This window comes from Haliotis rubra, unplaced genomic scaffold (assembly GCF_003918875.1).
Source record: "Haliotis rubra isolate DU_JTF1 unplaced genomic scaffold, ASM391887v1 Scf15, whole genome shotgun sequence".
Taxonomy (NCBI): Eukaryota; Metazoa; Mollusca; class Gastropoda; order Lepetellida; family Haliotidae; genus Haliotis; species Haliotis rubra.
This window is the reverse complement of record NW_025765447.1, coordinates 4,233,606-4,261,487: the sequence shown is the minus strand read 5'-3', so window position 1 is coordinate 4,261,487 and position 27,882 is coordinate 4,233,606. Positions and strand designations below refer to the sequence as shown.

The 27,882-nt window shown below is 39.1% G+C and overlaps 1 protein-coding gene across 1 annotated transcript; it reads right to left on the bottom strand.

Moving 5' to 3' along the window:
• Positions 1 to 9,080: 9,080 nt before the first annotated feature.
• On the bottom strand, positions 9,081 to 26,180 carry LOC124270122 (cytochrome P450 4F2-like). Its single transcript, XM_046705141.1, has 10 exons — positions 25,833 to 26,180; positions 23,611 to 23,758; positions 22,844 to 23,025; positions 21,827 to 21,951; positions 20,268 to 20,391; positions 14,226 to 14,355; positions 13,030 to 13,159; positions 10,862 to 11,140; positions 9,450 to 9,515; positions 9,081 to 9,183 (listed from the first exon to the last, which is right to left on the bottom strand). Exons 1-10 carry the CDS (start codon positions 26,019 to 26,021, stop codon positions 9,081 to 9,083), a joined length of 1,476 nt encoding a protein of 491 aa, XP_046561097.1. The 5' UTR covers positions 26,022 to 26,180.
• Between the last annotated feature and the right edge of the window lie 1,702 nt (positions 26,181 to 27,882).

Sequence of the window (27,882 nt, the reverse complement as noted above, 5' to 3'; positions counted from 1 at the left end):
GAATGCCCCACACCAAATGTCACGAGGACTATAATTATTATTCTGGTTAGGGTCCCGCGTTTAGGCCCCGGCAAGACCCTAAATTCTGTTACTTGTCGATTTGTACACGAATCAGCTGACTTTGGGCAGCAGTGCCACTGCAAGAGCATTCTGTGTATCTCTCCGAATGCCAGACCCTTCCATGCTTGAGGATAATATTGTTGAAGTCTTAAACTTCAACTCCTTAGGTTCTATGCAGGGTGGCAACCACATGAGGAAGAACCTTATCTAAATATCTTGTCTTGAAACTGAGAGAATATTGCCCATAATTATGAGCATATGGCGTTTTTATCTTAAAGTAAAGTGTTTAAGGCCTCCACACATCATAATGTCAATAAAGTTATAAATACCAAGATTATCACCCTACAAAAGGACAGGAACTAATTTGGAACTTCGTTATGATTTGCCCAAATTTCTAGTTTGAGCCCAAAGTTTGAGCATCAGATAGAATATTATATACACTTTAAGTCACACACTGCAAAATAGGTATGCTTGGTAACACAGTATTCTTTGTGAAAACAATATTCAGTACATGTCACTTGTTACAATTCTATTCGTGATGGCAGTGAAATCGAGTATCGCTGATGACACAAGCTGATGATTACCATGAGTCCCTACCAAAACCACTTGCTGACGAGTGAGTGAGTGAGTGAGTGAGCGAGCGAGCGACCGAGTGTTTTGTCGCTTTTAGCCATATTCCAGCCATGTCACAGCGGGGGACACCAGAAATGGGCGTCACACATTGTACCCATGTGGAGAAACATACCCGGGTCTTCGGCGAGACTAGATATCGCTTTAACCACTAGACTACCCCACCTTCCTTGGTGACCGGTCAAACAGCCAGCACTAACAAACTGTTCACGGTCCTTATGCGATTAAAAGTTTTGGGGTCAAAGATCTGATTAAATAGCGAGATGGTTTTGTGAAACCGAGAGACACTTACAGACCTATCCATAACATAATTCCAGAATTCTCAAGGTTCCCGAAGGTGCTGCTCATTAATACGTATAGTGGGACTCAATCTTTAATCAAGTTTTTATATCCAAAATACAATTACTCATATCGTGAAGTGTTACTGAGATATCAAGACAACATTTCTAAATGTGTATAAGATATCAATAAAGTAATTACGAGTATAGTGTACAGTTATATTAGAAATTAATTCAAAATAATATAAACTTATATGCATTCACAAATGCATTAGCGATATCTATAATTCAATTAGAGATATCTTCAATTAAGTTAAAGATATCTTTAAAAAACATTAAGATATCAGTATTCCTTGTTAAATGTGAAAACGACTTGCCATGCGACCAACCAAAAGAGCAGCGTGGTGATGCTATTGCAAATAAACACGGAAAGATACTTTAGAAAGTAGACCGTAGTCCTTTTATGGGTGCTTCAATATATTTAATGCTGACTAATTATTTTAGATTTCTCCTAGCTCATCATCACAAAATGTTTCGGCAGGCTAAAGCGCATGGTGTTAACTGATGCTTTAATCTGATTTCTGATAAGTGTACAGGGACCATGAAAAGTGTGAATATAAAACATATAACGATATACAACAATTTACAAAATATAAAGATCAATGTTGTGACTAATGTGGAACTTGGACAATGGTAAATTTCATGCTGAAGTGTGTATTACAGCTCGACAATATAACATCCGGAGAATGTAATCATGTATATGTGAAGTAAGTCACAAGTTGTTCCATTCTTGCCTTGTTGTAGCATGTACATGTCTACAATAAGCCTGGGTAAGAAATAACCAGCAGAAGTTAAAGAAAACCGTCAGTTAAGCTCTCTTGTCATTCAAACCTCGAAATATCCGTCTATCCAAATGCAAAAATGATAAAATGCAATTTAGGACATGGGTACAGGGCTACTTTTTAAATGACTGGACATTAACACAAAAATACACACAGCTCTTGACACAACCTGGCCACCACAGAGATTCTCAATGCTACAGATAGCTGGATTGTTAGAGACAGATTGTTTAGAGTGAGAAAATTATTTGAATGAACAAAGAACGAGCTGGCATTCAGTCGGCTTTCATCAGCAATATAGCCAGTTCATGAATTTCGTGGACCTCAGGCAGTACATTCAGATTTGTTTGGTTGGTTGTTTAACGACGCCCTCAGCAGTATTCCAGCTATATGTCAGCAGTCTGTAAATTATCAAGTCTGGACCAGACCCAATTGCGCAGATCGATCACTGGATTGTCTGGTCCAGATTCAATTATTTACAGACCGCCGCCATATAGCTGGAATATTGCTAAGTGTGGCCTAAAACTAAACTCACTCACTCACCCTTCAAATCAATTCACCCAGATTTCCCCCAAACGTTGACTGAAACCCGCTTAAAATCACTGACTGGAACGATGCCATCCATATACAATGTATAGCAATTTCAAGGCTGGCATTGACGATACAACAAACAAAGAGTGAGTGAGTATTGATTTAAGCAATATTCCAGCAATATCACTGCGGGGCACACAGGAAATGGGCTTCACACATTGCGTCCATGTTGGGAATCGAACCCGGTCTTCGGCGTGACGGGCGAACGCTTTAACCACTTGGCTACCCCACCGCCCCGACAAGCAAAGAATATGCAGAGAAGGTACCGAGTGATGGTGAATGTAGTGATGAATGCTACTGTGGACTGTGAATGTTTGTTGTGCTTGGGAGGAATAAAATTGGGGCGAATAAAATACCGAGAACGACTCGCGCTGCCCTGTGTCCATTTAAAACATAGTAGAACGAGTCAGTTGGGCCTTAATCGCAGTAGTTACTAATCTAGCTGGTATTGATATTGTTGATGCGGGGTTTCTTCTGTGTATACGGAAATAGAACCGATTTTGTTCAATGGGATGAAGTATGGGGTTTGCATAGATATGGTAAAATAGATAATGTTCATTTAACTGAATATGGTAGATTCTTAGACTTGGATCCCGTTGAGTGTATATTGATAATACGGCCGTTATCCTCTCTATATAAAATCCATGTGTAGGGTATTACTGTATTGGTTAAAGCTGTTGAAATGCATGAAGATCGTGAGGGTACGTCCGTCATGAAAACAACTGTTGAACATGATAAGTAGAAATATTCTACTCTTGCAATTTTTCAAAACATCAACTGGAATTTCGTCACAGCCCGGAGACTTGCTTCTTTTCTTTGAGTTTACAGCCCATACAACGTCCTCCGATGTAAAATATGGGACCGTTGAAAGTTTGCTCCTGGTTTTCCTCCTGGTTGAACTTGTCCAATCGCGTACCACTAGCTCCATTTAACAAAGGTCACATTTCCCTCTCCATGTGCCTAGTACAACTTCCCTATCTGAGCACAGGGTCCCGTCATCAAGTCGAATAATCTTCTTTCGGTTATGTCCGACACCGACTTTTCCAATTTTCCTCCAGAAGTTCACTAATAGTTTCGCTGTTATATCGTCGTTTCTCGCCATCGAACTGCTTCCTCTTCTGCACGTATATGGCTCTAAACACATGTCGGGCTCCCCGGCATTAACACCAGTCTTTCTCAGCTTTACTCATCGTATTCCACAAGTCCGATAGATTGTCTGACCACCACGACTACTTACTGTGTCGATGTTTCCTGTTATTCCCCACTGAATATTCAACAGTCTTGTTTGGCAGAGTTCTATTCATTTCACTTTTAATAACAGACACACAGCTATGGTACGCTTCGTCAATATCTTTCTGGACATTCCCAGATGAATTAAGTCTATTAATAGTATTCTCTAGTACCTTAAGAGAATGTGGATTATCAAGGAATGCTGTCGGTACACATGAAACATCGCACTTTGTATATGACACAGTTTAGCCATAATCTGTGCGCTCCAACGAAGCTTGCCTTTGCCACAAGTGTATTTGGACGAATTACTCTAAAAGTTTGTCAAGGTCGTGATGGCCTCATATAGAGCCATGCAATAGTCAACCACAGAGCGACTCTTTGACGAAACACATTTAAAGTCATCATCATCATCATCATCATCATCATCATCATCATCATCATCATCATCATCATCATCATCAATACCACCACATCGCCCGTTTACTATACAACAAGTCACACTTATTAAGAAATCAATGAATAAAATGCCAAAATTAATTACATTATTAATGACACGTCTTTCCATAAGCACATCTGTACCTTCAATATAATCCACACCGACTGTTGAAATCACTGAATATGTATGCTATGTTATTGTGTCAGCTTTGAAGTCAGCAATCTGCGTAAGTAAAATGTCATAAAAGTAAGTAAAATGTCATAAACGTCAGCACCGTCAATGTTTCTTGTTGAATGTTCAGGGGGTAAATAACAAATACATATCAAAACGCTATTATTTCTACATTATGAGCTAATTTAAGCCAAAGAATACCTTCATAGTTTTTATCAAACATAAAACATTAAATTCATCAATGATGCACATTTTGATCAGAAAACCGACACCGCCTGATCCTGATTTTGCACTAAGGTGTAAGTGTGTCCTATTGTGTCCATATCACACATAATTTTTCAAAATTATTTTGGATTCTAAGATGCTTCGGTGAAAGATCAAAGGCGCCGACGGTACTTTATCAGACGATAGGGTACACTTTTTGCATTACGTCACAATGTATTAGCGTCACTGCGCCATTCTAGTCTGACCCCTCGTAATCGAACGTACCCTTGGTAACCGACGTCACGATGCATGTCAGTTGTCATCGCCTCGTACAGCCTCCTACAGTAAACTGCTACGTAGCACCCCGTTTCTTGGTGTGCAGTTGCTTCACCCGGCTAACATCACTGATGGAAACATTACGTTTACATCTTTACGGATATAATGTCTCAGTTCCATTCACAATTAAACAGCGACACGACAACGTTCGCAATGTTAACATTCCCACAATGCATCCGTGGAATGTCACGTAACCTGTCAGCTTCACCTGGATATACTGATCTAAAGTTACGTTGGTAGTAGAAATGCGACGTTCATATTGCCCTATATGGTTTACGTTAATCACAGATGTAATTAAAATAATTTAGAGAAGATATTTAATCCGAACGTAAACCGTCATCAAACTGTTCATCATTTGTGTTTTCTGGTAACGTGCACCTTAACGTAGGGGGAAGATGCGTCAACAGAACAGCGCGTCAGTTAGCCCTGAACGAGGATGGTTAATTTAGGTCACCGACACAGTCGCTTTTCTGTTTGTTTTCTGTCTTAGATTTATCGTCGGTAAGTATTAAATTTGGCATCTTAGAAATTAAAGAAATAATTCTTGCCCTGAACTATTATAAGCGTCCTCGTGCTTTAACTCAGGGCGAAAGTGTGCTTTATTACACCATACATGGTGGCAGAGCGAACTGTATTTCTTAAGTAAGTGTAATTCTGCAACTCCAACAATGTCATAGTCCATTAACTGTACACATGCATCTCGTAGTGACTGTCCCACTGACTATCACTTGCGCCAGTGTTTACATTCCAGAAGACACATCTGACCTATCTATCTTGCTGGTGATTGGTGGATACTCGTCGATAACCTTTGTCCTCGGTGTCGTCACGTGAACTCGAATAGAACTTTCTATTGGTTGTCGGGTTGTCCTGATGTGAGTGTTGACCTGGATTTTCCGTCGGTCCAGTGATTGGCTTGGCACGGTCACGTGATGAATGTTTTGTCAACACTGTCATCGTAAGCACGTGTACGTCTTCTGTTGTGTGTAGGCGATGTATGTGCACGACGTGTGTGGTCTGGCTCGCTCCCCGCCTGGTCAAAACCCCTCCTACGGGTATGTTGACCACTGCGCCGCACCCTGCCTCCAAAACTAACGCTTAGTCTCTGAATATATATAATTTTTGTAGTAACAAACAAACCCATTTAAATTGAAAAGGAGCCCCAGTGAGACCAGAGTGCTGGGGAAATCTAGACTTGCTTCATTTAGGGCTTTATCACTGCAGAGAGGGCTAGTCAGTAAGGAAAATACTGTGGTTCAGGGACTGTGAGACAGACCACCTGCCTCCCGACTGGGTTGGTTGTCTCCGATCGACTCACAGAGCACTCTCATGTTAGATTCCATCGTGCGTTTTTGGAGGGTCTGGTCTGATGCTATATACACCTCGTTGAAGTTCCGCGAGTCCTTTAATATTCTGTTCTGTGTCAGGATCTTATATTTATCCTCCATCGAACGACAACTATCTACGATGACACCGAGATTACGTGAACGGCTCGCCTCCCTCCGGTCTGTCCGGTCAACCTCGATAGCTCTCAAGTCCCATCTCGTAAAAGAGCCTTCACCTTGCTTGTCACGTCTTCATTAACACTCTCGGGAAGATTAAGTATTGTTATGTTAAGTCTTATATCATCTCTATCCGGCCCGATGTTGCTTGACCTTTATGCCAGATAATACTTTAGTATTTGATTTTTGTTGCTCCTGAATGAAACTGCTCACTTTACTGTGTTCAGACGTTCAACTCTGTCATCAAGTTCACTTCAGAAATCTTCTATTTCTTTCCCAACCATCCTTTTGACTTTTTCGTCCAATTTTTGTCCCAAAAAATCAAATCTATGGTCAAAATGAGTCATTAACTTGTCGATAGCGTTCATGATGTGAGAAACATTTTGTTCGCTAAAATTGTCGACGCTTGGGTACAGTGTTATCGGTATACGGCAAGTTCCAAACGATTCAGGACACGGTTTCTTATGATTCACTTAAGCTGACTCTCACGAAACAGACAGCTAAATGACACTGGGTCACACTGGGCCTCAATCGTATCTGTCGGACCACGACCTCATTTTAGTCAACCACACCTGAATAGATAACATGTGCTCAATAGTATGAGCATAAGTACTCGCAGTCCATTCCAGAAGATACACAGCCACGTCACAACAGAGTTGGTCCTCATGGACGTTATGGACGTCAAACTCACGATAAAAGTTGTTATCCATAAGGGTTTTCAATATTGTACTTCCCAACTTCTAAAATGCCATTCAAAGAAGTCATGGACCTACCCATACACATCACCGAACATGGCCGTCCGCCCCCATTCATATAGAACGTGTCAATAGTCATGGATCTAACTCATAAACATTTGTAGATAATTTATTCATCAGAAACTGTGAGGCTACAGGCAAGTGAAAAAACATTTAGGAAGCACTTGTATAAAATATATACATACCATAACGTGTGCGGCACGATGGATATATATGGACACATTCCGTTAAAAAACAATGCTAACTGAAAATACTGGGGAAATGTATATGGGTACAGTAAAGGAAATACATTTATGGATGACAACTCCTTTACAATGTTATGTAAAAATTCACTGTGGAAAACTAAACATATCATATCAACAAGAGTTTCCTACAAAATAGTAAAAAACATACCAGGTGACAGATAAACATACCAAGTGACAGAATACATACTGTGGCGTGGTGATTGTTCCATTAATGCACAGAAAATGACACGCCCACAAATTCAGTAGCCAAATGTTAAGGAGAGTTGCAACAAAACATAAATTCACAGGACCTGTTATTCACGGTAAGAAGCGAGAGTGAGTGAGTTTAGTTTTACGCCGCACTCAGCAGTATTCCAGCTATATGGAAGCGGTCTGTTGATCCAGCGATCAACAGCATGAGCATCGATCTGCGCAATTAGGAACCGATGACATGTGTCAACCAAGCCAGCGAGTCTGACCACCCGATCCCGTTAGTCGCCAGTTACGACAAGCATGGGTTACTGAAGGTTCATTCTAACCCGGACCTTCACGGGTCAAGAAGCGAGAACTACACCAGTCTGACTGTTACGAGCCGGGACAAATAATAGGAATAGAAACCATGTTTCATTCAGGCGAGCACCCCGCTGGTATCGAAAGGTGGCTTGACCCATCCTCAGTATGTGTGACATAGCTAAAATATCCTGTTCACAAATTATAGATGGGATTCTCCGACAATCTGTAGTGGGGAAAGTGGTCCGATTTGGTGGGCGTGACTTAAAATAACACGTGACCACTTTAGCTAGTCAGAATGCAGGGATTACAAAGACCACAACGAAATTATTATTTTGATGTGTTTTTTTCGGTACAGATTGTTATACCGGACCTGAACCTGTGTCACTCGTGCGAACATACAACAACACAATAACTATCATGACAGAATAAAGAAGACTTCTTGCTTCTACTGTTACCAACTACTCAAATGCGAATCATAACAAGTTCTGGATTTACATAGATGTGTTTTTGAAACATGCAAGTTTTAGATTAACATATGTACAGCATGTGAAGAAGAAGCGATATTCACCGTCTATAAGATCGCGATTACATTAACTACTAAAGTCTTATGTATATTCCTGCTTCAGTCAAACGAGTTGTGGGAATCAAATCGAAATAGTGCTTAGGAAATTCTGTATTTTCTAATATGAATAATAAACAAAGATAATTTTCTGTGTACTTATCAGACAAACTTGTGTACAAGTGAAATCCATTTTTTAAAACTACCTATTTTAAAGTTTTGTTTCTTAGACAATAACTTTATCTGAATAAACGTGAACAGGTGCAATCACTGCGAGCCTTGTGTTGCGCACACCTTTCTATATCCGCTTGCACCAACGGCTGTAACATGACTGTGACCAAAAAACATCACTTGTGCATAACACAAGAGTCAGTTGACCTGGGAATGTAAGGACAGTGTCACTTAAGTGGATAAAGAAAGTGGAAGCAAATGGGACTCAATACATGATGGTCTATTGGATACAATGTACGTTTAATCTACCAAATATATCTGGGATTCTTGCAAGATCACATCAGCATCAATACTTAATTCCGAAAGGCATATCATTTATATGAATAGAGTTATTCTGGTATTGCTAGATGCTCCTGATTGCGTCAAACAATCAACCAATCATATAACCGTAGTTTTCCTGGGGTACAAAACAGTGTTATCTACTATCATCAATGCTAAACAATCAAGTGGAATATTTCTGTGTAGATCAACATCAGTCATCATTGTTTTCATGGGACCGGAATGTCCACCTTCTGCTGGAATGTTCAGTTTCTGTGTTTAGCGTACACCCACAGACCTTCAGTGGACTTCATCACGCCAGCAAACCTTCTCCCAACCTTGTAGCTTGTATCTACCTCTAACTTGTATCTGAAAAGCAAAACTTTTTTGAACTTTATTGTATTAGCAATGAAAACTAGAACTGACGGTCAGGTAGATGAATTTGTCCACCATAACATATATATTTAGTAAGAACTGACTTCAGCTTTCTCAGACGTTGTAATAACAAAAAAGAGATTTTTTGAATTTGTTGGTTGTATGCAGTTTGTAAATTGTATTTCAAAGCAGGAAATATATTTGTTTTTAACGTTACAGGGACTGAAATTACATGTAACAAATTATTAAAGAAAACATACCTCTGGAGAATTCTCCCTATTATGACCTTTTCTTCGTTCTGAGCGAAATGTTGCCCAATGCAGTTTCTGAAGAGAACATATATGAACAATAAATAACACATTCTCCCATGTTCTCACATACTCTCGCAAGGGATATATAGATAAAGGGGAAAAGAAGGGAAGAATTTTTCTTGCAACTGAAATGTGTAATAAAAGCAAATATCGAACCTGTCCATATTATCCCATTCTAAGATTTAATCTGGGTCGGAGTGATTTTCTGTGGAAGGCAATTGGTTCAGTCAAGTTAGTATGGTTTTACGCTGCTTTAATCAATATTTCAACAATATCACGGCCCGGAACATCAGAGAAGGTTAAATGAAGACTGAGAGCAAGAAATCAATTTGCAACGAAATGAACCTTATAATGTTTGAAATGTTGTACATTTGCGTCCCGAATAGACGTATTCTTGGTCCGATTTTTAAAAAACGAAAATATAGTTTATTAATTGACTAAACGTCAGTCCTGTTCTTAGTTTGGATGTATAGTGTCTAGTGCTTCTGTAATAAACTACAATTTAGAATCACAAATAGATTTCGAAGAACGAAAGATTATATGATATATGATATAACTATGATAACAATGTATATATTCGTCATTTTCTACTCACACTACTTGCGATTGTAAACTACAACATGCAGGGATCGTGATGAAAACAACATTAATTCTGTAATTAATCGAGTCTGGACCAGACAATCCAGTGATCAACAGCATGAACATCAGTCTACGCAATTTGGACAAGATGGCATGTGTCAACCAAGTCAACGAGTTTGACCACCCGATCCCGTTAGTCGCCTATTACGACAAGCATGGGTTACTGAAGATCAATTCTAACCCGGAGCTTCACGGGTGCAGAGTGAGTGTCGGAACCTAGGTTTGACAAAACAATCCCAGCTATAGTTTAACCTAACACAATATACAGACTGGCTGGACAGACATTATAAGTTGTTAACTGGTCTCGAGAAGGACATGGGTTGCTGTACCCTCGATGTTTGTTTATGTTCCCTGAGCCCGAAGGACCAGTGAACAACGTATTTTATGTTACCGAACACCTCAATGGTAATTTTGAACCATTTGAAGCACGGGTATCGGATCATAGCATGGAGTACCAGATAACAAGAAAAACAAATTTAGAGTTATCTCCCTTCCATCGATTTGCATTCGCAAAAAATCGGTAATTTCCGTACATCGTACGTGATTCAATGTTGATCGAGATAAAGACTTACTACTACGAAGTACCAAATGAGTCCGTCATTCCGAGCGGGGTACATAGAAAATGTTACTCGCTTGTAAGCGGGGTACATTGAAAATAATAGAAGAGCGCTCAGCCAATCAGAAAACGACATTTATGTGTGAGGCAAGATAAGTAGTATTACCGTGGGCCAGCAGAGAAGGGGATGTATGAGTAGGTGTCCTGCTTCTTGATGTTCTCAGGCAGGAAACGGTCGGGGTCAAACACATCCGGCTTCTCCCACAAGTCTGGGTTGTGATGAACATTCCATATGCCCAGTGCGACCATTGTTCCTACTGGAAAGACCTTCCCGTCCAGCTCCATGGGATGTTCTAGTCTCCGACTGACGAACGGGACTGGCGAGTGTAACCTCATCCCTTCCTTCAGAACCCGGGCCAGATATTCCATCTTGTGGATGTCATCCCTAAAACATATACGTGGTTCATTACCTTCCAGTAGTCAAACTTCTCCAAATATAAAGTCAAACATATTAACAGACGCATAGTTTATTAACGTCTCGCCTCAATTTACATATAAGATGCTATGAAATAACGTGATTTAAAATGAGCCACTCCTGTTGGAGTTATGAGGATCCTTAGAAGTAGGATAAACCATATTTTAAAAAAAAAAACATGCACATTGCGGTGGATAAAAGAAATTCTGTACAACATATATAAAAAGATTATAAAACAGGTACTACGCAGCTGTAAATTGCCTTGTAGGTTTTTGCACTAAGCGTTACAATACTACGATTGGCCAGGATAAAACACTAGGATATTAATATGTAGACTGACCGAGCGAGTTTAGTTTTATGCCGCTTTTAGCAATATTCCAGCAATATCACGGCCATTGAACTAATTCTAGTGTGTGTAATTGCAGACTGTCGTCATATAACTGGAATGTTGTGGCTTAAAACAATTGACAAACAAACAACAACCTGGTGACGCTCTTTACCAGATTCCGCTCGTCACGCCGAAGACCCGGGTTCGATTCCCCACCTGGGTACAATGTGTGAGACCCATTTCTGGTGTCCCCCACCGTGATATTGCTGGAGTATTGCTAAAGGCTGCGTGAAACCATTCACTCACTGACTGCCTTTTTCTGGCAATTTCTCCTACTCTTCTCTAATTTCTCCTAAGATGAGTGCCACGTACTCTTGATTTGTCCAAAATATCGAAAAATACCGTAACGTAAACAATATGTAATTTTTACCCTATTGGAAATTATAATTATGTTTATGCTTATCAAATTGTTAAGATGTGAAAACAATTTTGAAGTATTCGCTGCACTGCATTTATCAATTTCATTATCACTGGCCAAATGAGACATTGTCAGTTTCCATTGTATTACTACTGCATTCAACAAACAAGGTGTTTTAGATTGGACTTATTTTATGATAGTTTCAGGGAAATTTTGTTTCACAATCTAATTACTGCGACATGTGTTTATTATATCTTAAAAGCTGCGACATGTGTTTATTATAACTTAACTGAAAGAAACAAAGTTGAATTTTTGTGATATTTTGCATACCTTTATCCTCACGATGATTGCTATCTATTTATGTACCTCGCCATGTGCACAGGCAAATATTTCATTAAGTTGAAATGTATTGGTTCTTGACCTAATAAATTTTGACGCTTGACTCTCTACTACATGATAAGACCTACAAGGTGATGTGCTCTACCGTGCGATGTACCCGTCCATGTAATTAGTACCTGAACAGGTGATGTGCTTTACCAATCGACAGGCCCAACCATGTGTAAGGGTATGTATACCATATCATATCAGGTCACCTGCGATACCAGGGTATGTATCGTACAGGTGATCAGATTGACCGGGTCACCTGCCATACCAGAGTATTATTGTACAGGTGATGTGATTGACCAGGTCACCTGCCATACCAGGGTATGTTTAGGTGATGTGACTCACCAGGTCACCTGCCATACCAGGGTAAATATTGTACAGGTGATGTGATTGACCAGGTCACCTGCCATACCATGGTATGTATTGTACAGGTGATGTAATCGACCAGGTAATGTGCCATACCAGGGTATGTATCGTACAGGTGATGTAATCGACCAGGTAATGTGTCATACCAGGGTATGTATCTTACAGGTGATGTAATCGACCAGGTAATGTGCCATACCAGGGTATGTATTGTGCAGGTGATGTAATTCACCAGGTAATGTGCCATACCAGGGTATGTATCGTACAGGTGATGTAATTCACCATACCATGATTGCCATACCATGCGATTTGCTATGCTATGTGATTCCCCCTACAACATGTACCCGAACCGGTGCTGTGCCCTACCATTCTATGTGCTTGGATTCTCTCCCTTCCAGCAATGTGTCCACTTCCTCCTGGACCCTGGTCTGGAACTCGGGTTTGGAGGCCATGGTAAACAGCGTCCATGATATTCCACTGGTCGTTGTGTCGTGACCTTCACAACAAAGAAACGCAGATCAAAACATCCACTTGAAATAAAAGTCCATCGGAGAAGCAACACATCCTTCACATAACTGGCCCATGTCCAGAGTCACAAGGTTTGTCGATAAATCAGTTTCTGGTGGTGAAAGATTGTTGATATTAGCTACAGATGTATGCTTGTTGTACCTCTTTTTAGATCGTATTGCTGATGTCAGACGTTAACGTTTCCTGAAAACATTTATAGTCATTATGCTTTGGCCAGATTTGAACGGGACATACTTTCGGTCGATGTCTTGTGGACTATCTCTCATGTACTTGTAGATAACACCATGATAATGACCATGTGGAAATTGCAGGATATGCAAGTGAAACATTCCGTCTGTGTTCACATAATGTGATCGGAATCTCTGTACAATGTCGCATTCCCATGACCAAGGAAGAATACATTTATTAAGATTAGGATTTACTAATGTTTGTGAGATGGAGGGGGTGAGTGTTTTAGTTTATCCACTTTAAAACTATTATTGCGGTGTCGGCAACCGGAAATGGGCTTCACGCATTGTACCCGGGTTTTCGGCCTGACGAGAGAACGCCTTAGCCACTAGGCTATCCCACCAGTATATTGTGAGATGGAAATACACTTAACCTTAAGAATAAATTTAATCGAGAATGAGCGATAGAACACTTATAAATCTAGAATCAGGCCAACTATGTTTAATCTATATGGGTGAGTGTATCAATTTTGCATATTGTCAGATGACAATACCATTGCTTATAACTTGTTTTCATCAATGCTTAAGGTCAACAGCAATGGCCACGTTTGAGTCAAATAAAGTAGTGCTTATGTCCATACTGAGGAGGTCACTGGCCTGTAGATCATAATGCTATACATTCCGAAGTGGAGTCCGGAAAACCTTCTGCAATTTTCTCATCTTTTTTGCATGTAACCTTTCCATTACAACATTCTTATTCCTTCATTATGATTTCGCAGTGCATGCATGTGTAATGACAGAGACATGTTACAACCATCAATAAAGGATAGTTATCCCGATAAACAGCGATTTGTTTAGTTGGCGTACCTTCAAATAGAAATGTGTCGACTTCATTCCTGATCTCTAGCGGGGTGAGGCCCTTGCCATCAGCATCTTTGGCACTGAGCAGGACGTCCAGGAAGTCCAGGTAGCGGGCCTTGGGGGGACCATCTCTCTCCTGTATATACACAGTACGATCATAAACACAGGGTAATGCTATTCAGAGGTATAATGTTACATACACTATAACATCTCAAAGTGCAGAAAATAAAATAAACATCCCCGCATATGTACTCGGTATTAGAATATAACCCATTGCAACATCTTACCTATCGCAAGATACACTCAAATAAGTTCCATGTATAAAAACTAAAATACTATACATATATTCAGGCATGTGAAATGTTCATTTTCGAAATATTCTCACAGTTTTTTGTGGGTACATCATTGAAATGCCGTATTTTCAGAAAATGTTTTTCGATTAACCAGGATAAGTCTAGCTATCTTACCACAGCGTGGTGGGTACACAATGGTTTAACGCTAAAAGATTAATATGAAATAAGACTTGTAGGTGTACCAATATTTGGCTAATTCGTCAACTACATGTGCATTACTTTCCTTTGATTTATCTCTACCTGCCGAGCTCCTCGTACATTTGATTTGGGGTTGAGGTATGAGCGAAGTTTAAGGGACTATATTACACGGAATTAACACATGCAATACCGTTATATTGAAAGGGGCCTTCTATGGCTAAAAGTTATTTGTGGCTTCCATGACCTACGTATGTTTTATACAGAAAATATTTTTGCTTTCGGTCTTTCTGTTAATAGGGGCGATGGGGTAGCCTAGTGCTTAAACCGTTCGCTCGTCCAGCCGAAGACCCGGGTTCAATTCCCCACATGGGTACAATGTGTGAAGCCTATTTCTGGTGTCCCCCGCCGTGATATTGCCGTAATATTGCAAAAGCGGCGTAAAACCAAACTCACTCATTCACTCTCTCTTCACATCCACGGTAAGTCATCCCAGCGGGCACACAACGTTGAATCAACGTTGAATCAACGTTGAATTTTGGTTGTTTGGTTGATCAACCTTTCATAAACGTTGATTCAACGTTTATCATGCGACCAAAGAAAGTTAGTCGAGATTTGTTTAGTTGTCAACGTTGTTTCAACGTAAGGAACCAACAAAATGTCAACTAATTGTTTCCTTGGCAAATTTGATACATAATTCATATTGGTAATAGGTATCCAACTTAGCAACTATCATTTCGGAACATTATTTTCATAAAAGATCAAGATCGAGCTAGTGACAGATATAATCTTATATATTATTTGATTGTGCATCGATCAACGGACGGAAATATTACGTAAATCGCAGTTTTAGGTATAAAGTCATCAGTTATCCAAATTGCATTACATTTGATATTTTCCCACAAAACTGTGAAAATTGTATAATTCCCGACAATTTGCTTTCAAACACAAGCCAGATGTTGACCTTTCGATCGCCTCGTTTGGCCATATCCGGACATGCGCAAAGGCAGCTGATCGTTGTCAGTTCACCTTGGCGAAGTTCAACGCAATATCGGGGCGGTGGGGTAGTCTAGTGGTTAAAGCGTTGGCTCGTCACGCCGAAGACCCGGGTTCGAATCCCCACATGGGTACAATGAGTGAAGCCCATATCTGGTGTCCCCCGCCGTGATATTGCTGGAATATTGCTAAAAGCGGCGTAAAACCAAACTCAGTCAGTCAGTCAGTCAACGCAATATCGTTCTATTTTCACCATCTTCACGGCATGCTGGTGTTTATTTGGTAAGTATGTCCTTCATGTATAATGAAAACGTAGGAATGCCGTTTAAATCTAGCAGTAGCAAGAAACTCCGAATTAGGGCTCATGTTTTATCTCACAAGGTTACCGGTATGTCACAGTACATGTTTCTCAAAAGTTTGTTTTGTTATTTTTCAATATATTTGCATGCATATATTTGGCATTTTATTATATAATCGAATAAGATTTCCTTTCGTACCCATCACCTGATTTAAATTTTGCAAATATACATTTTCAAATAATTAATGAAGTACATCAATATAAGGAACCGTTCATAATTAAATATATGGCTGCGGGTGGGGGTGTTGATTGTAAGGGTTGGAGGGTGGGGTGGGGTGGGGTGGGGTGGGGTGTCACCCATTTTGTTCAGGGAGCTAAGGGTCAGCATTTTGTACACACGCACTATGTTTAGAAATTATGGGAAGGGGAGAGGGCGTCATAGATAATGTACATGACATGCAGGGAGGGCCGTCTCTTATTCTGTACATACTCATACACTTTTAGGGGGGGTGATGTAATTCACATTGTACATAAAAATCAACATCACCCCAAAGCCATACATTATGAACGGTCCCTAAGGGCAGCTATACAAAATCGGATAGGTTTAATCAACATTTTATATTGCATCCCATTATTATGAACATTTGTTCGTTTGAATAGATCTATCAGTAAATGATGCCCTGAACCCTATCAACATATGTATATTATTGGGGTGGAGGGGGTGGTGGAGAATGGCGTAAGGAAATGCAACGAAAATTTTCACTTTAAAATGTCTTGTGAAAGTCTTTGTTAAGGATGAAATTGTATATAATTTATTTGAACTTTTATTTATTTACATAAAGTGTAACTTCACTAATGATTCTTTGATGGGACAATTAACAAAACTGCACCCACAGACTTTCATTCTTACACTTGTTTGGATGGGATATGATAATTCATGTCTCTTAAAGGTTACAATCTTACATACAAAAGAAGTAATTTTAATGTAAGGAACATTTAATTATGAAATAAGATTATTTTAATGGAATTTGCAGAAATCTCATCTTCGAACACTGGGTGGCAGCAATTTTGTGGATCACATAAAAGGAGCAAGGCTAAGGTAACACGTTTTTAACATTTCACTTGTTTCCAGTATATCCACCACAAAGTTTAAGAGAAAGATGATAATGCTCTTTCATTACCACCTGTTTTGAATATTTGTGATAATGTTTGGTCTTTTTTGGTGATAATAGTTGCTTGGCGCCATATTGTTTTTCGCCGTAAACAGCTGGATGCAAGATAGCACGCGAGAGGACAGAAGTCATACATTTATAGATATATAGAGAGATGTTTATTGCTGGGAAACACACTCTTCAGGTATTTGGTCAGCTGTAGAATTTGAATATGATGTTTTTTATTATTGTCTAAGGGTAGGTTTTTCATTATTTGCAATCTAATATGTGTGAAGTGAAACATACTGAGATTTGGAAGAGTCCATTATTTAAAGTACAGGTGTTGTTAGATATCAGCATTTTATGTACATGTTCCCCTGTTAAGATCATCTATCGAGTATATTAGAGAGAAGGTGTATATTTGTAGTGTTTTAAATCAGAGTTATTTTCAGTGAATGACCTACATTTCAATATGTTTTGGCCACCTGTCACCCCTTTGGTCAAATACAGTAGGACTTCCATTTCTTGGAATTGAGAGTCAGAGATGTACTGTTTCCAAGAATTTGCGTTAGCCAGCGATGTTTGTTTACGAGTACATTTAAGTCTTTTTGAGTGTAGATTGGAGTTGTAAGAGATGTTATTCAATGTCTTATTATTCATGGTATGATAGATTATTTCTGGCAATGTAGAGTTTAATCTCATTATTTTATTGCTCATGATTCAGAGAAGCATAGTTATGACGTCGCAGATAATACGCACACATAATTCATTATATGAGAGATTTTCTAAGCGTTCCTATAAGAGATTAAGTGTAAACATTTATGAATTATAAAAAAGTTATTTATCTGAGTTTTATGAGTGTACAAATGACAAAGAGAGAGAGAGAGTAGATACTTGAGAATATATTGTATACTTATGAGAGCTCATTATTGTTTTCACAACTCCATGATCCATACTTCCTTGTGTTTGGGAACAAATGGTGTTGGGAGACCTCCCACAATAGACTTGTTCTTTGACCTGTGAACCACCACCCATTTTGTTTTCTTATCATTTAATGTAAAATGGCTTTTGTTACAATTTATGACTCCTGGTAGCAAAATTGCTACATCAGTTCAACTCCTATTAATTTGAAATAATCATTTCCGAGAATCTCTAAAGAAAACTAAATCTGACAGAATAACAACAATCTTCCATTGTTTTGCAGGACAATGTCAAACAATTTGATGTCAAGAATGAATGTTGATGGGCAAAACGGCAAGTTTTCTTTTAAGAATACAAGGTTGTATTCAATCATCTCTGGTAAGTTAATTACCAAGTGCAGCATTTTCATCATGACCATAGCAAATAATATATGACAGTAAAGCATCGTCTAATTCATCCTACCGGTAATTCATAGTCTAATTAAATAATCAACTTGCAAATGAGGATTTTCTTTGAAAATGTTTAAGAAAACTTCCATTCCTTCGGTTGAAAATATATATTGTTTACACTTTTCGTCATATTTTGTATTGATGCTGTTCATATGTTCACATGCCAAGTTACAGCAGTGAAATGAACCTTTCAAGTGATTGATTAAACAAATACTTGAATCATTTAAGACAATATATCTTCCATATAACTTATTCATGTATTTAAATATAAAATTTCAGAATGTGTCCTATCTCAAGGGAATGAGATGGGAATGCATCCGAAGCAAATTTCAAGAAAGAGTTAGGAACGTTTCTGAAGTATCCACCTGACCGCCAGGCAGGAGTGGCAGAAAGAAGAGGAGCTGATAATTGTGTTTTGGAGTTGTAATTGTGTTGAAAAATCTGAACTGTGGTATTGAAATTGGTGGCGTAAATGTCACTTTGATGCTATATGCAGATGATATTGTGTTATAAGCACAACAGAGATCACCTACAGACTATGTCATGTGTGATGTTTTACATTATGCATTAAACTACGTTTTCTGTGTGCGTGTGTGTTCATAAAGATTTCATGAAAAGTGACTTGTTTTATGTGCTGTCTCCAGGTATAGTTCCTGGTCATCTTGGATCCCTTTCATGGTGAAAGTAATTGCATTGTGTTTATTCAGGGGCCTGTCTAAGAGCTGAAATTCAGACAAAATGTCTTCTCGGGACAATTTTCACCTTTCAAGGTAACAATACAACAGTAAATAGTTTTCTTAATTTGGAATACTCTTTTCTTCTTACTGGAATTATACGTCCAACTGACATAAAACTTAAATGAACATTATATTGAATGTGGAATTGTAACCAAGTATTTTATCAGGTAAATATTTTTACTGCAATTTTCTGTTTGAACACTGTTTATTGCAGGTAGCTTTTTGGGTATTTTAGCTGGATGCAGGAGTTTGGTGCTACTTTATTGTAGTTTAAAGATGAAATGCGAGTCTATTTACAGGAAAGCGTAATACCTCCCAGACACAACCACGGAACAACCCATTTTCAACGTTAATAATATGTCAGACTTCAACATTGATTCCACGTCGGATATCTACGTCAAAAAAACTTTCATATACAACCACGGAACAACCCATTTTCAACGTTAATAATATGTCAGACTTCAACATTGATTCCACGTCGGATATCTACGTCAAAAAAACTTTCATATACAACCTATTTTCAATCTATTTTCAACGTTGAGGATCAACCTTTTTTCAACGTTGATAATCGGTCAAACTTAAACGTTGATTCCACGTCGGATATCTACGTCAAAAAAACTTTCATATACAACCTATTTTCAATCTATTTTCAACGTTGAGGATCAACCTTTTTTCAACGTTGATAATCGGTCAAACTTCAACGTTGATTCCACGTCGGATATCTACGTCAAAAAAACTTTCATATACAACCTATTTTCAATCTATTTTCAACGTTGAGGATCAACCTTTTTTCAACGTTGATAATCGGTCAAACTTCAACGTTGATTCCACGTCGGATATCTACGTCAAAAAAACTTTCATATACAACCTATTTTCAAGCTATTTTCAACGTTGAGGATCAACCTATTCTCAACGTTGAAACAACGTTGATGTGCCTGCTGGGATAGGACCTATTCTCTGCATTACTGTGAACTATGTTGTAAAGATTGTTGAACGTTAAACACTGACCAAATCCTGTCGCCTCTTGTCGATGATGCCTTCCGCCCAGCTATGTACAAAGTCACAACGCTCCTTAAACTTCTTCCCCTTGGACGTGTTGTAAAAGACGAAGTCAAAGAAGTACAGTGGGTTGCTGAAAAAGACAAGTCTTCAATCATTCTCGCGCCTGATGCATCCATTTAATGAATTCAAGAAATCCATTGCATTCAATAATATTCTGTTATTGTCTAACAACTTATATTTACCTTTTTAACTAATCAACGTGTGTAGCCCGCCCCGCGAAAGTACGAAACAAGATTGGAAGATTAAGGGGATTAAACAAGTAGCATTAGGAAACAGGTTGAGCGTGAGTGAATGGAACTTATTAAAATACCACTCAATATTACAGTTTAGTGGCACTCAAATTTTGCAAGGCCCCCCCCATGATTAAATAAGTATATTAGTAAGTATATAAACAATAATAATTAATGTCAACAAAACAAAACAAAACCCAAAAAATCAACACCAAAATAAACTAAACAAAAACTCCCGAAACTTACACGTTTCGGATTGTAGCAACTTACAAGTTTCGGATTGTAACCAGGGTGAGCAAGTCATTCACTGCGCTTACATACGGATGTGTTTGCCTGACAGAAAAAAAAGTATGCATATTAATTGATAAGTCTTTCTTTAAAACAATATTGATCGTACATGCTGTGTGTAGAACTGAAGGTTGCCTGTAACTACATGTAACTGAAACCATGTCCCGCGTTCACCATTGTTTCCGGCTCTCACACTCCCCGTACACAGCCCTGTTACACTTTCTCATCTGCGTTGAAGTCGGTCTGTTTCCCGTACTCACCCCTGTTTCTACCTGCCTGGCTACTCCCATCTCTACTGTTGTCATATATCAAATTCCCCGTACTCACCCATGTCATAATTTATCAAATTTCCCGTACTCACCCATGTAATCATATATCAAATACCCCGTACTCACCCATGTTGTAATAGTCTAATTCCTCTTACTCACCCATATTACCATTTATCAAATTCCTCGTACTCACCCATGTTGTCATATATCAAATACCCCGTACTCACCCATGTTGTAATAGTCTAATTCCTCTTACTCACCCATATTATCATTTATCAAATTCCTCGTACTCACCCATGTTGTCATATATCAAATTCCTCGTACTCACCCATGTTGTCATATATCAAATTCCCCGTACTCACCCATGTTGTAATAATCTAATTCCTCGTACTTACCCATGTTATCATATATCAAATTCCCCGTATTCGCCCCGCTTTTCATAATCAAATTCCCCGTACTCACCCATGTTATCATATATCAAATTCCTCGTACTCACCCATGTTATCATTTATCAAATTCCTCGTACTCATCCATGTTGTCATATATCAAAGTCCCCGCACTCACCCATGTTGTCAGATATGAAATTCCACATACTCACCATTGTTGTCATATAACAAATTCCCCGTACCCACACATGGTGTCATATTCACTTATGTTGTAATATTTCAAATTCCCCGTATTCACCCATGCTGCTGTCCATCAGATTCCCCGTACTCACCCCTGTTGCTGTATGTTTTCCTTGACCGACATGGCGCATCTCAACAGGATATCAAATGTACACAGACTGATCATGTTGAACAACTCAAAGCTGGAGCCTTCCTTGATGTGATTGTCAATCTTAGCCTGTTAAATAAAAGTTTATTGGTGAAGGTTTTATTGAATGAGTGAGTAAACTTTTACGGCAATTTCACGACCTATAAGTGTGAGGGAATGCTGAAGTGATGAAGTTCTAAGGTGTTGTCCACATCTTCGAAAACCAATTTGATCATGCGCTTTACACCCCTCACCCCAACCCCCAGGTGCCTTGGAAGGTTTTTGTAAATGCTTTACTAAGGCCTTGAAAGCTGATCAGGCAACACTGAACATAGTGCGGCATGACACGTTGAAATTAAGACACATGTAAACTGCATGTACACTCAGCTGATTGTAAAACCTTATACACGCCGTTTACATTAAAACACTGCCACATGTATACTTCCCAGAAATATTGGCTCAATTTGTAAAACGTTTTTAGTCAGGGCTGAATTACCCTCTGTAAATAAAAGACGACACACACCAGAATAGTTGAAATCACAAAATTCCACAAAATTAATGCTTTGCTCAGCCAATCGAGAACTGAGAGGGCTACATGTAACTCAAACACATAGATGGAGATCTTAAACCGAACTTGATGTCCAATTTAAGGTAGAGGCTGTCAATTTCATGTGATTTAACGTATTAACGGTGTTCCAATTGTATCGTCATTCTTAACCGGAAACTTTAAGAGGGAACATGATAGGCTCAAGTAAATATTGACATCCAGAATGAAGATACCCCCTACATATTAAGGAATGCCAAAGTTAAGGAGCCCTTCATAAATGGTAAGTAAACCTGCGATTTTACCTTAAAATAACAATTGCAACACTGAATGTATCTTGGTGACATTGTTGAAGGCATGTAAGCTTCTTACCATCATAGATATGGCTGAAATATTGCCGATGTGACGTTAAATATTAACTCACTCACTCACTCTTACCATCATAGTGTCAATAGCGTTGTTAGAGACTTCGACGTAGGGTTTAAGGATGTCGAAGTGGAAGGCGGGGGTAAGGAGTCGACGAGCTCGGTACCAGCGTTGTCCCCCAGCGATCAGGAGACCCTCCCCGAGCCAGGGCACTGCTGCTTCATATTGGGCCCCAAATCCCCTTGGCTTTGGCTCTGTGAAAATGCAAAGAACGGGACAAACCTTCTGGACTGATTTTGAAATCAATGTACACATATTGAAACATTTCTTTCAGTGTTGAGCGAGACACATTTACAATTGTTTGTAAACTTCTATTGCGAAAGTTTGACCAAGATTTGTGGGTCTTGTTGTCCAGAGGCATATGCTTACATGAAGTTGAGATTGTTGTCCAGAGGCATATACTTAAATGAAGTTGATATTGTTGTCCAGAGGCATATACTTAAATGATGTTGATATTGTTGTCCAGAGGCATATACTTAAATGATGTTGATATTGTTGTCCAGAGGCATATACTAAAATGATGTTGATATTGTTGTCCAGAGGCATATACTTAAATGAAGTTGATATTGTTGTCCAGAGGCATATACTTAAATGAAGTTGATATTGTTGTCCAGAGGCATATACTTAAATGAAGTTGATATTGTTGTCCAGAGGCATATACTTAAATGATGTTGATATTGTTGTCCAGAGGCATATACTTAAATGAAGTTGATATCGTTTCAGATACAGTTAGAACCTATTTCAATGCACCCAGACTAGTTATTTTCTTTTCTGCTTACCTGCGGACTTGATGATGGGTTTGATGGTATCTGGGTGGTAGACCCTGATGACTGGATTAAGAGGCCCTACCCAGAGCCGGTAGTACTTGGGGAATCTCTTCATCCATTCCTGCTCCACTTCGGCACGTTTCTCGAAGTCCTGGGGGAGCTGAAACACATCCATGCACCTGATTAAGGAGACTCGTGTCAAGCACTATATCAGCGACGATACCGCCCCTGTCCCGCCAGCTTTTATAACGGTCATACACCGTAACGTACAACGCCCGTAGTCTACTTCACAGTCCCTAAACCATATAATTTCCCTACAGCCTATCCCTCCCTGCAGTGCTAAAGCCGTAAATGAAGCAAGTCTAGATTTCCCAAGGTTCAGGATCTCTGGTCTCCCTGGGGCTCCATTTCAATTTAAATGGGTTTATTTGTTATAATCAAAATTATATATATATGATATATATATATATTCACAGACTAAGCGTTAGTCTAGGAGACTCGATTTTGTACATGACATGCAGGGGGGTCACTGATTTTGTACATAAATTTTAGAGGGGTCATTCACATTGTACATGCTTCTCCATAAAACTCACCACCTTCAGGACAAAGGTATTAAGAAATAAGAAACACCTTACACTATATCCAAACTGTTTATAAATCTACAAAAATAATTGGACAACCCAACATTTCAAATCTGAGCCTTAAATATCTTTCAAGAAGAAAACATATCTTCCAATAACCTTCTGTTATTTAGGAGATAAACCTGTTTGGAAATTAGATGAATGTTAGACCGAATTGATAGAATCTAAATTTCATTTGAAACCGAACGCGCAGTAACAGCCTTGCGGGGAAGCTGGCAGAAAGCAGAATTCTGGTTGTTCAATTTTTGATATGTATTTTTTGAACGATGCAACGGGATATCATAGAGTATGAGGGGCATAAATTTGGTGTTTCGCCTTAGCGTTATCTTGCGAATATCCTCATAAAATTGTCGAAAGTGTGACGCAAAGATAGTGTGTCAAACTTACTGGATATCTCATGTTGTGTACGCCATTCAAAAAGGAAACAAATATACCGTTTCCCAGGTATGCCAATATTACGAACGTTTTACTGTAATTTTTGTATAAACAGGGATGTATTTCTATAAGGCTTTCTGATTTATAAGTTAGATATTGTTTGGTTATGAGTGGGGCTGTACAATTGTAATTGAGTTTGAATATGTTTATAATAGAAGGCAATATGATAGTGACGTTGCCTAATAACTGTGGAGGAAAAAAACATCATATAATTGTATTTTTTTTTAAATGTTTTATTAGCATTTCCATCACGTCTGTTGTGTTGATATTAGCCATGTTGGTGGTCAAGCTGATGCGGCAGTGTTGTATATGTGCGCAGTGAAGCGTTCATGAAATCAGGCGCATTTTCAATCCAGTTGTCTAATTGTATTGATTGTCCAATCAAATTCGAGTATTTCACGTAGCCATGATAGAATAATTACTATTAGTAACCAACTCACAATAGATAACCTGCAAAATCCCAGAGGGCATTGCTTAGGTACTAAATGTAAGAGACTAAGTTTGATCATTATAGTGTACTCGGGGACATGGATACAGATGTGGAACCATGTGACATGATGACATACATCCAGGGCATCATTCCTGACATATGACTAGGTCCCATCTACCAAATGTTAAACATGTCTTTATTACAGATGCGGAAGGGGTTTGTTGCGGTTATTTTATGTCCGTATATTTCAAACATATCCCAACTGCGTAGATAGGTGCTCATGATGTTGATCACATGATTGTCTGGTCCAGACTCGATTATTTACAGACCGCCGCCAACCAACCAACCAAACAAGCAAACTTAGTATAAATCACTTTAAATGAACATTTCCCGTTGTTTACATATTCACAGACATCAATCAGCTTTGTGATTATTTAGGGACTCGACACATGCAGTAAAGTGACTGATCATGCAGTAAAGGGACTCAACACATGCAGTAAAGCGACCCACCACATGCAGAGAAGTAACTCCCCACATGCATCAAAGTGACTTAACACATGCAGTAAAGTGACTTAACAAATGCAGATGAGACTCAAAATATAGAGTAAAATGACACGACACATGCAGTAAAATGACACGACACATACGGTAAACTGGCTCGATACATGCTGTAAAATGGCACGACACATGCAGTAAAATGACACGACACGTGCTGTAAACTGACTCACCACATGCAGGTTCCCAGACCTCCAGTTAAACTCCTTGACGCCCTGACAGTTGTTGAAGAAGCTGAAGAAACGCCGATACCAGACCACGAGTTTGACCACTCGGTACGCCACGTACAGGGCCACGGATGTCCCCACAGCCTGCAGAGCAGTGTCACGATTGAGACGGGATACAAGTTGCAGAACGTCCATGTTTGCAAGCCGACGAACCGAAGTTCTCTAACCAACAACAGACTCTGTCCATCCTTATATACACACTCCCGATGAACAGCCATTGACCCGGTGATAAACTCTGCTGTGACGTATCGTTTACACATGGGTCCCATTCACCGTTTGACGTGTCCCAGTTATTCTCCCACGTCCCAGTAACCGGCCCGGTCGGCTTTCTAGGACAAACTGTTTTGTACACACTTCCTCATCCTCAGTTCAACGGCTGGGTCATTATTTACACCAGACGCATTCGTGAACGAAGCTATATTCACATCGCACTGGTTACTCACAGAGATAAACTAAGGCTTAGTCTCTGAATATATATAAGTTTGATAGTAACAAACAAGCCCATTTAAATTGAAAAGGAGCCCTAGGGAGACCAGAGATTCCTGAACCTGGGGAAATCTAGACTTGCTTCGTTTAGGGCTTTAGCACTACAGGGAAGGCTAGGCTGTAGGGAAAATAATGTGATTCAGGGACTGTGAGACAGACTATCACAGAGATGGCACGTCCGTGAATTAGTTCTAGAACGGCTATGAACCGAATGAGGTACAGATCTAACTTTCTTTGTTACACCTCTGCAAATGATTCTTGATATATTATGTTCGTAAATGATCATCTAACTTAACAAAATTTTGACATACCCATAATTCTACCAGCATACTCATCGCTGATCACCTGTGTTTTACCCGTTGACTTGACAGACCCGGTGTGTATGAACATTAAATAACCATGCAGAAATCACATAGAATAATATTGTGAAAAAGGTCTCGATTTAAAATTTGAAAATTTAACGAAAGCATTTACCTAGACTAGCATTTACCGAATGTGTAAATATACTGGCCTAGTTATATCTGGCCTTCGGGCTATGGGATGTTTCTCCCGGTTCCAATGTTTATCCCATTTAAAAATAATAAGGACGATGATTTTGACGATGGAATCGGTGAGAACATTCACATGATTGCGTGAATGGGCTTTCAGCAGTGACATGTCAACACTTTAACAACTCCTACTCTGAAAACGTCATTCTTTTATCAATATCTGAAAGTCTAATCTAAATACATATGTTGACAAATATATTGCTCAAGGCATATTTCCTCCAAAACATGTATGGAGAAGAATTGTGAATGCTACTGTACATAGCTATGAAGAACAACATTATGGCGATCACAAACTTTCTATCGTTCAAACATGTCATTTTATGCAACAATTCATACTACACTCTCTTATCATATTCTCTGGCAACTGGAATAGAAAGACCCTAATTATAAATCTTCCTTGCAATTTTGTGTCAAAATATCATCAAGAGTGAGTGAGTCTAGTTTTACGCCGCTTTTAGCAATATTCAAGCAATATCACGGCGGGGGACACCAGAAATGGGCTTCACGCATTGTTTGGATGACTCTTTCTCAGTAAATTACAGATTCTAGTATTTTTGCCTAACAGTGAGAGTGGGGGTACGAATCCCGGATAGGACTCAACCCAACAAAAGTACTAGTTTTTACCAAAGGGTGGAATTCGGTTGTGTACATCAATACATATGTAAGGACATCCACAAACGCTAAAGGAGGGAAATCCATGTTTTGTCATTATTTTGTGTATGTCTGCATATATAGGTGTGTGTATATGTATAATTACATGTATGATATTTGAGGAAATGTAGAAATGTGTTTAGAAACAGACTGTCATCTCTTTGGGGGCGTTATTTACCGCAGAACAGCACTGCTCGTCCAGGCGACAAGACATTACACACCGACCGAGATGATAAAGGGAGAGCAAGCTAACTGGGCATCTCATGTGAGTACGCTTTTGTTTAAAATGGGTTTTGGGTGTGTTTGGATAT

Excerpts from the sequence above, each read along its gene's own strand:
- LOC124270122 (XM_046705141.1), bottom strand. The coding sequence starts at position 26,021 with ATGGACGTTCTGCAACTTGTATCCCGTCTCAATCGTGACACTGCTCTG. Across the intron at positions 23,026-23,610 it reads ACCCATCATCAAGTCCGCAG|AGCCAAAGCCAAGGGGATTT; the intron begins GTAAGCAGAAAA and ends GCATTTTCACAG. Across the intron at positions 13,160-14,225 it reads CGACACATTTCTATTTGAAG|GTCACGACACAACGACCAGT; the intron begins GTACGCCAACTA and ends TTTGTTGTGAAG.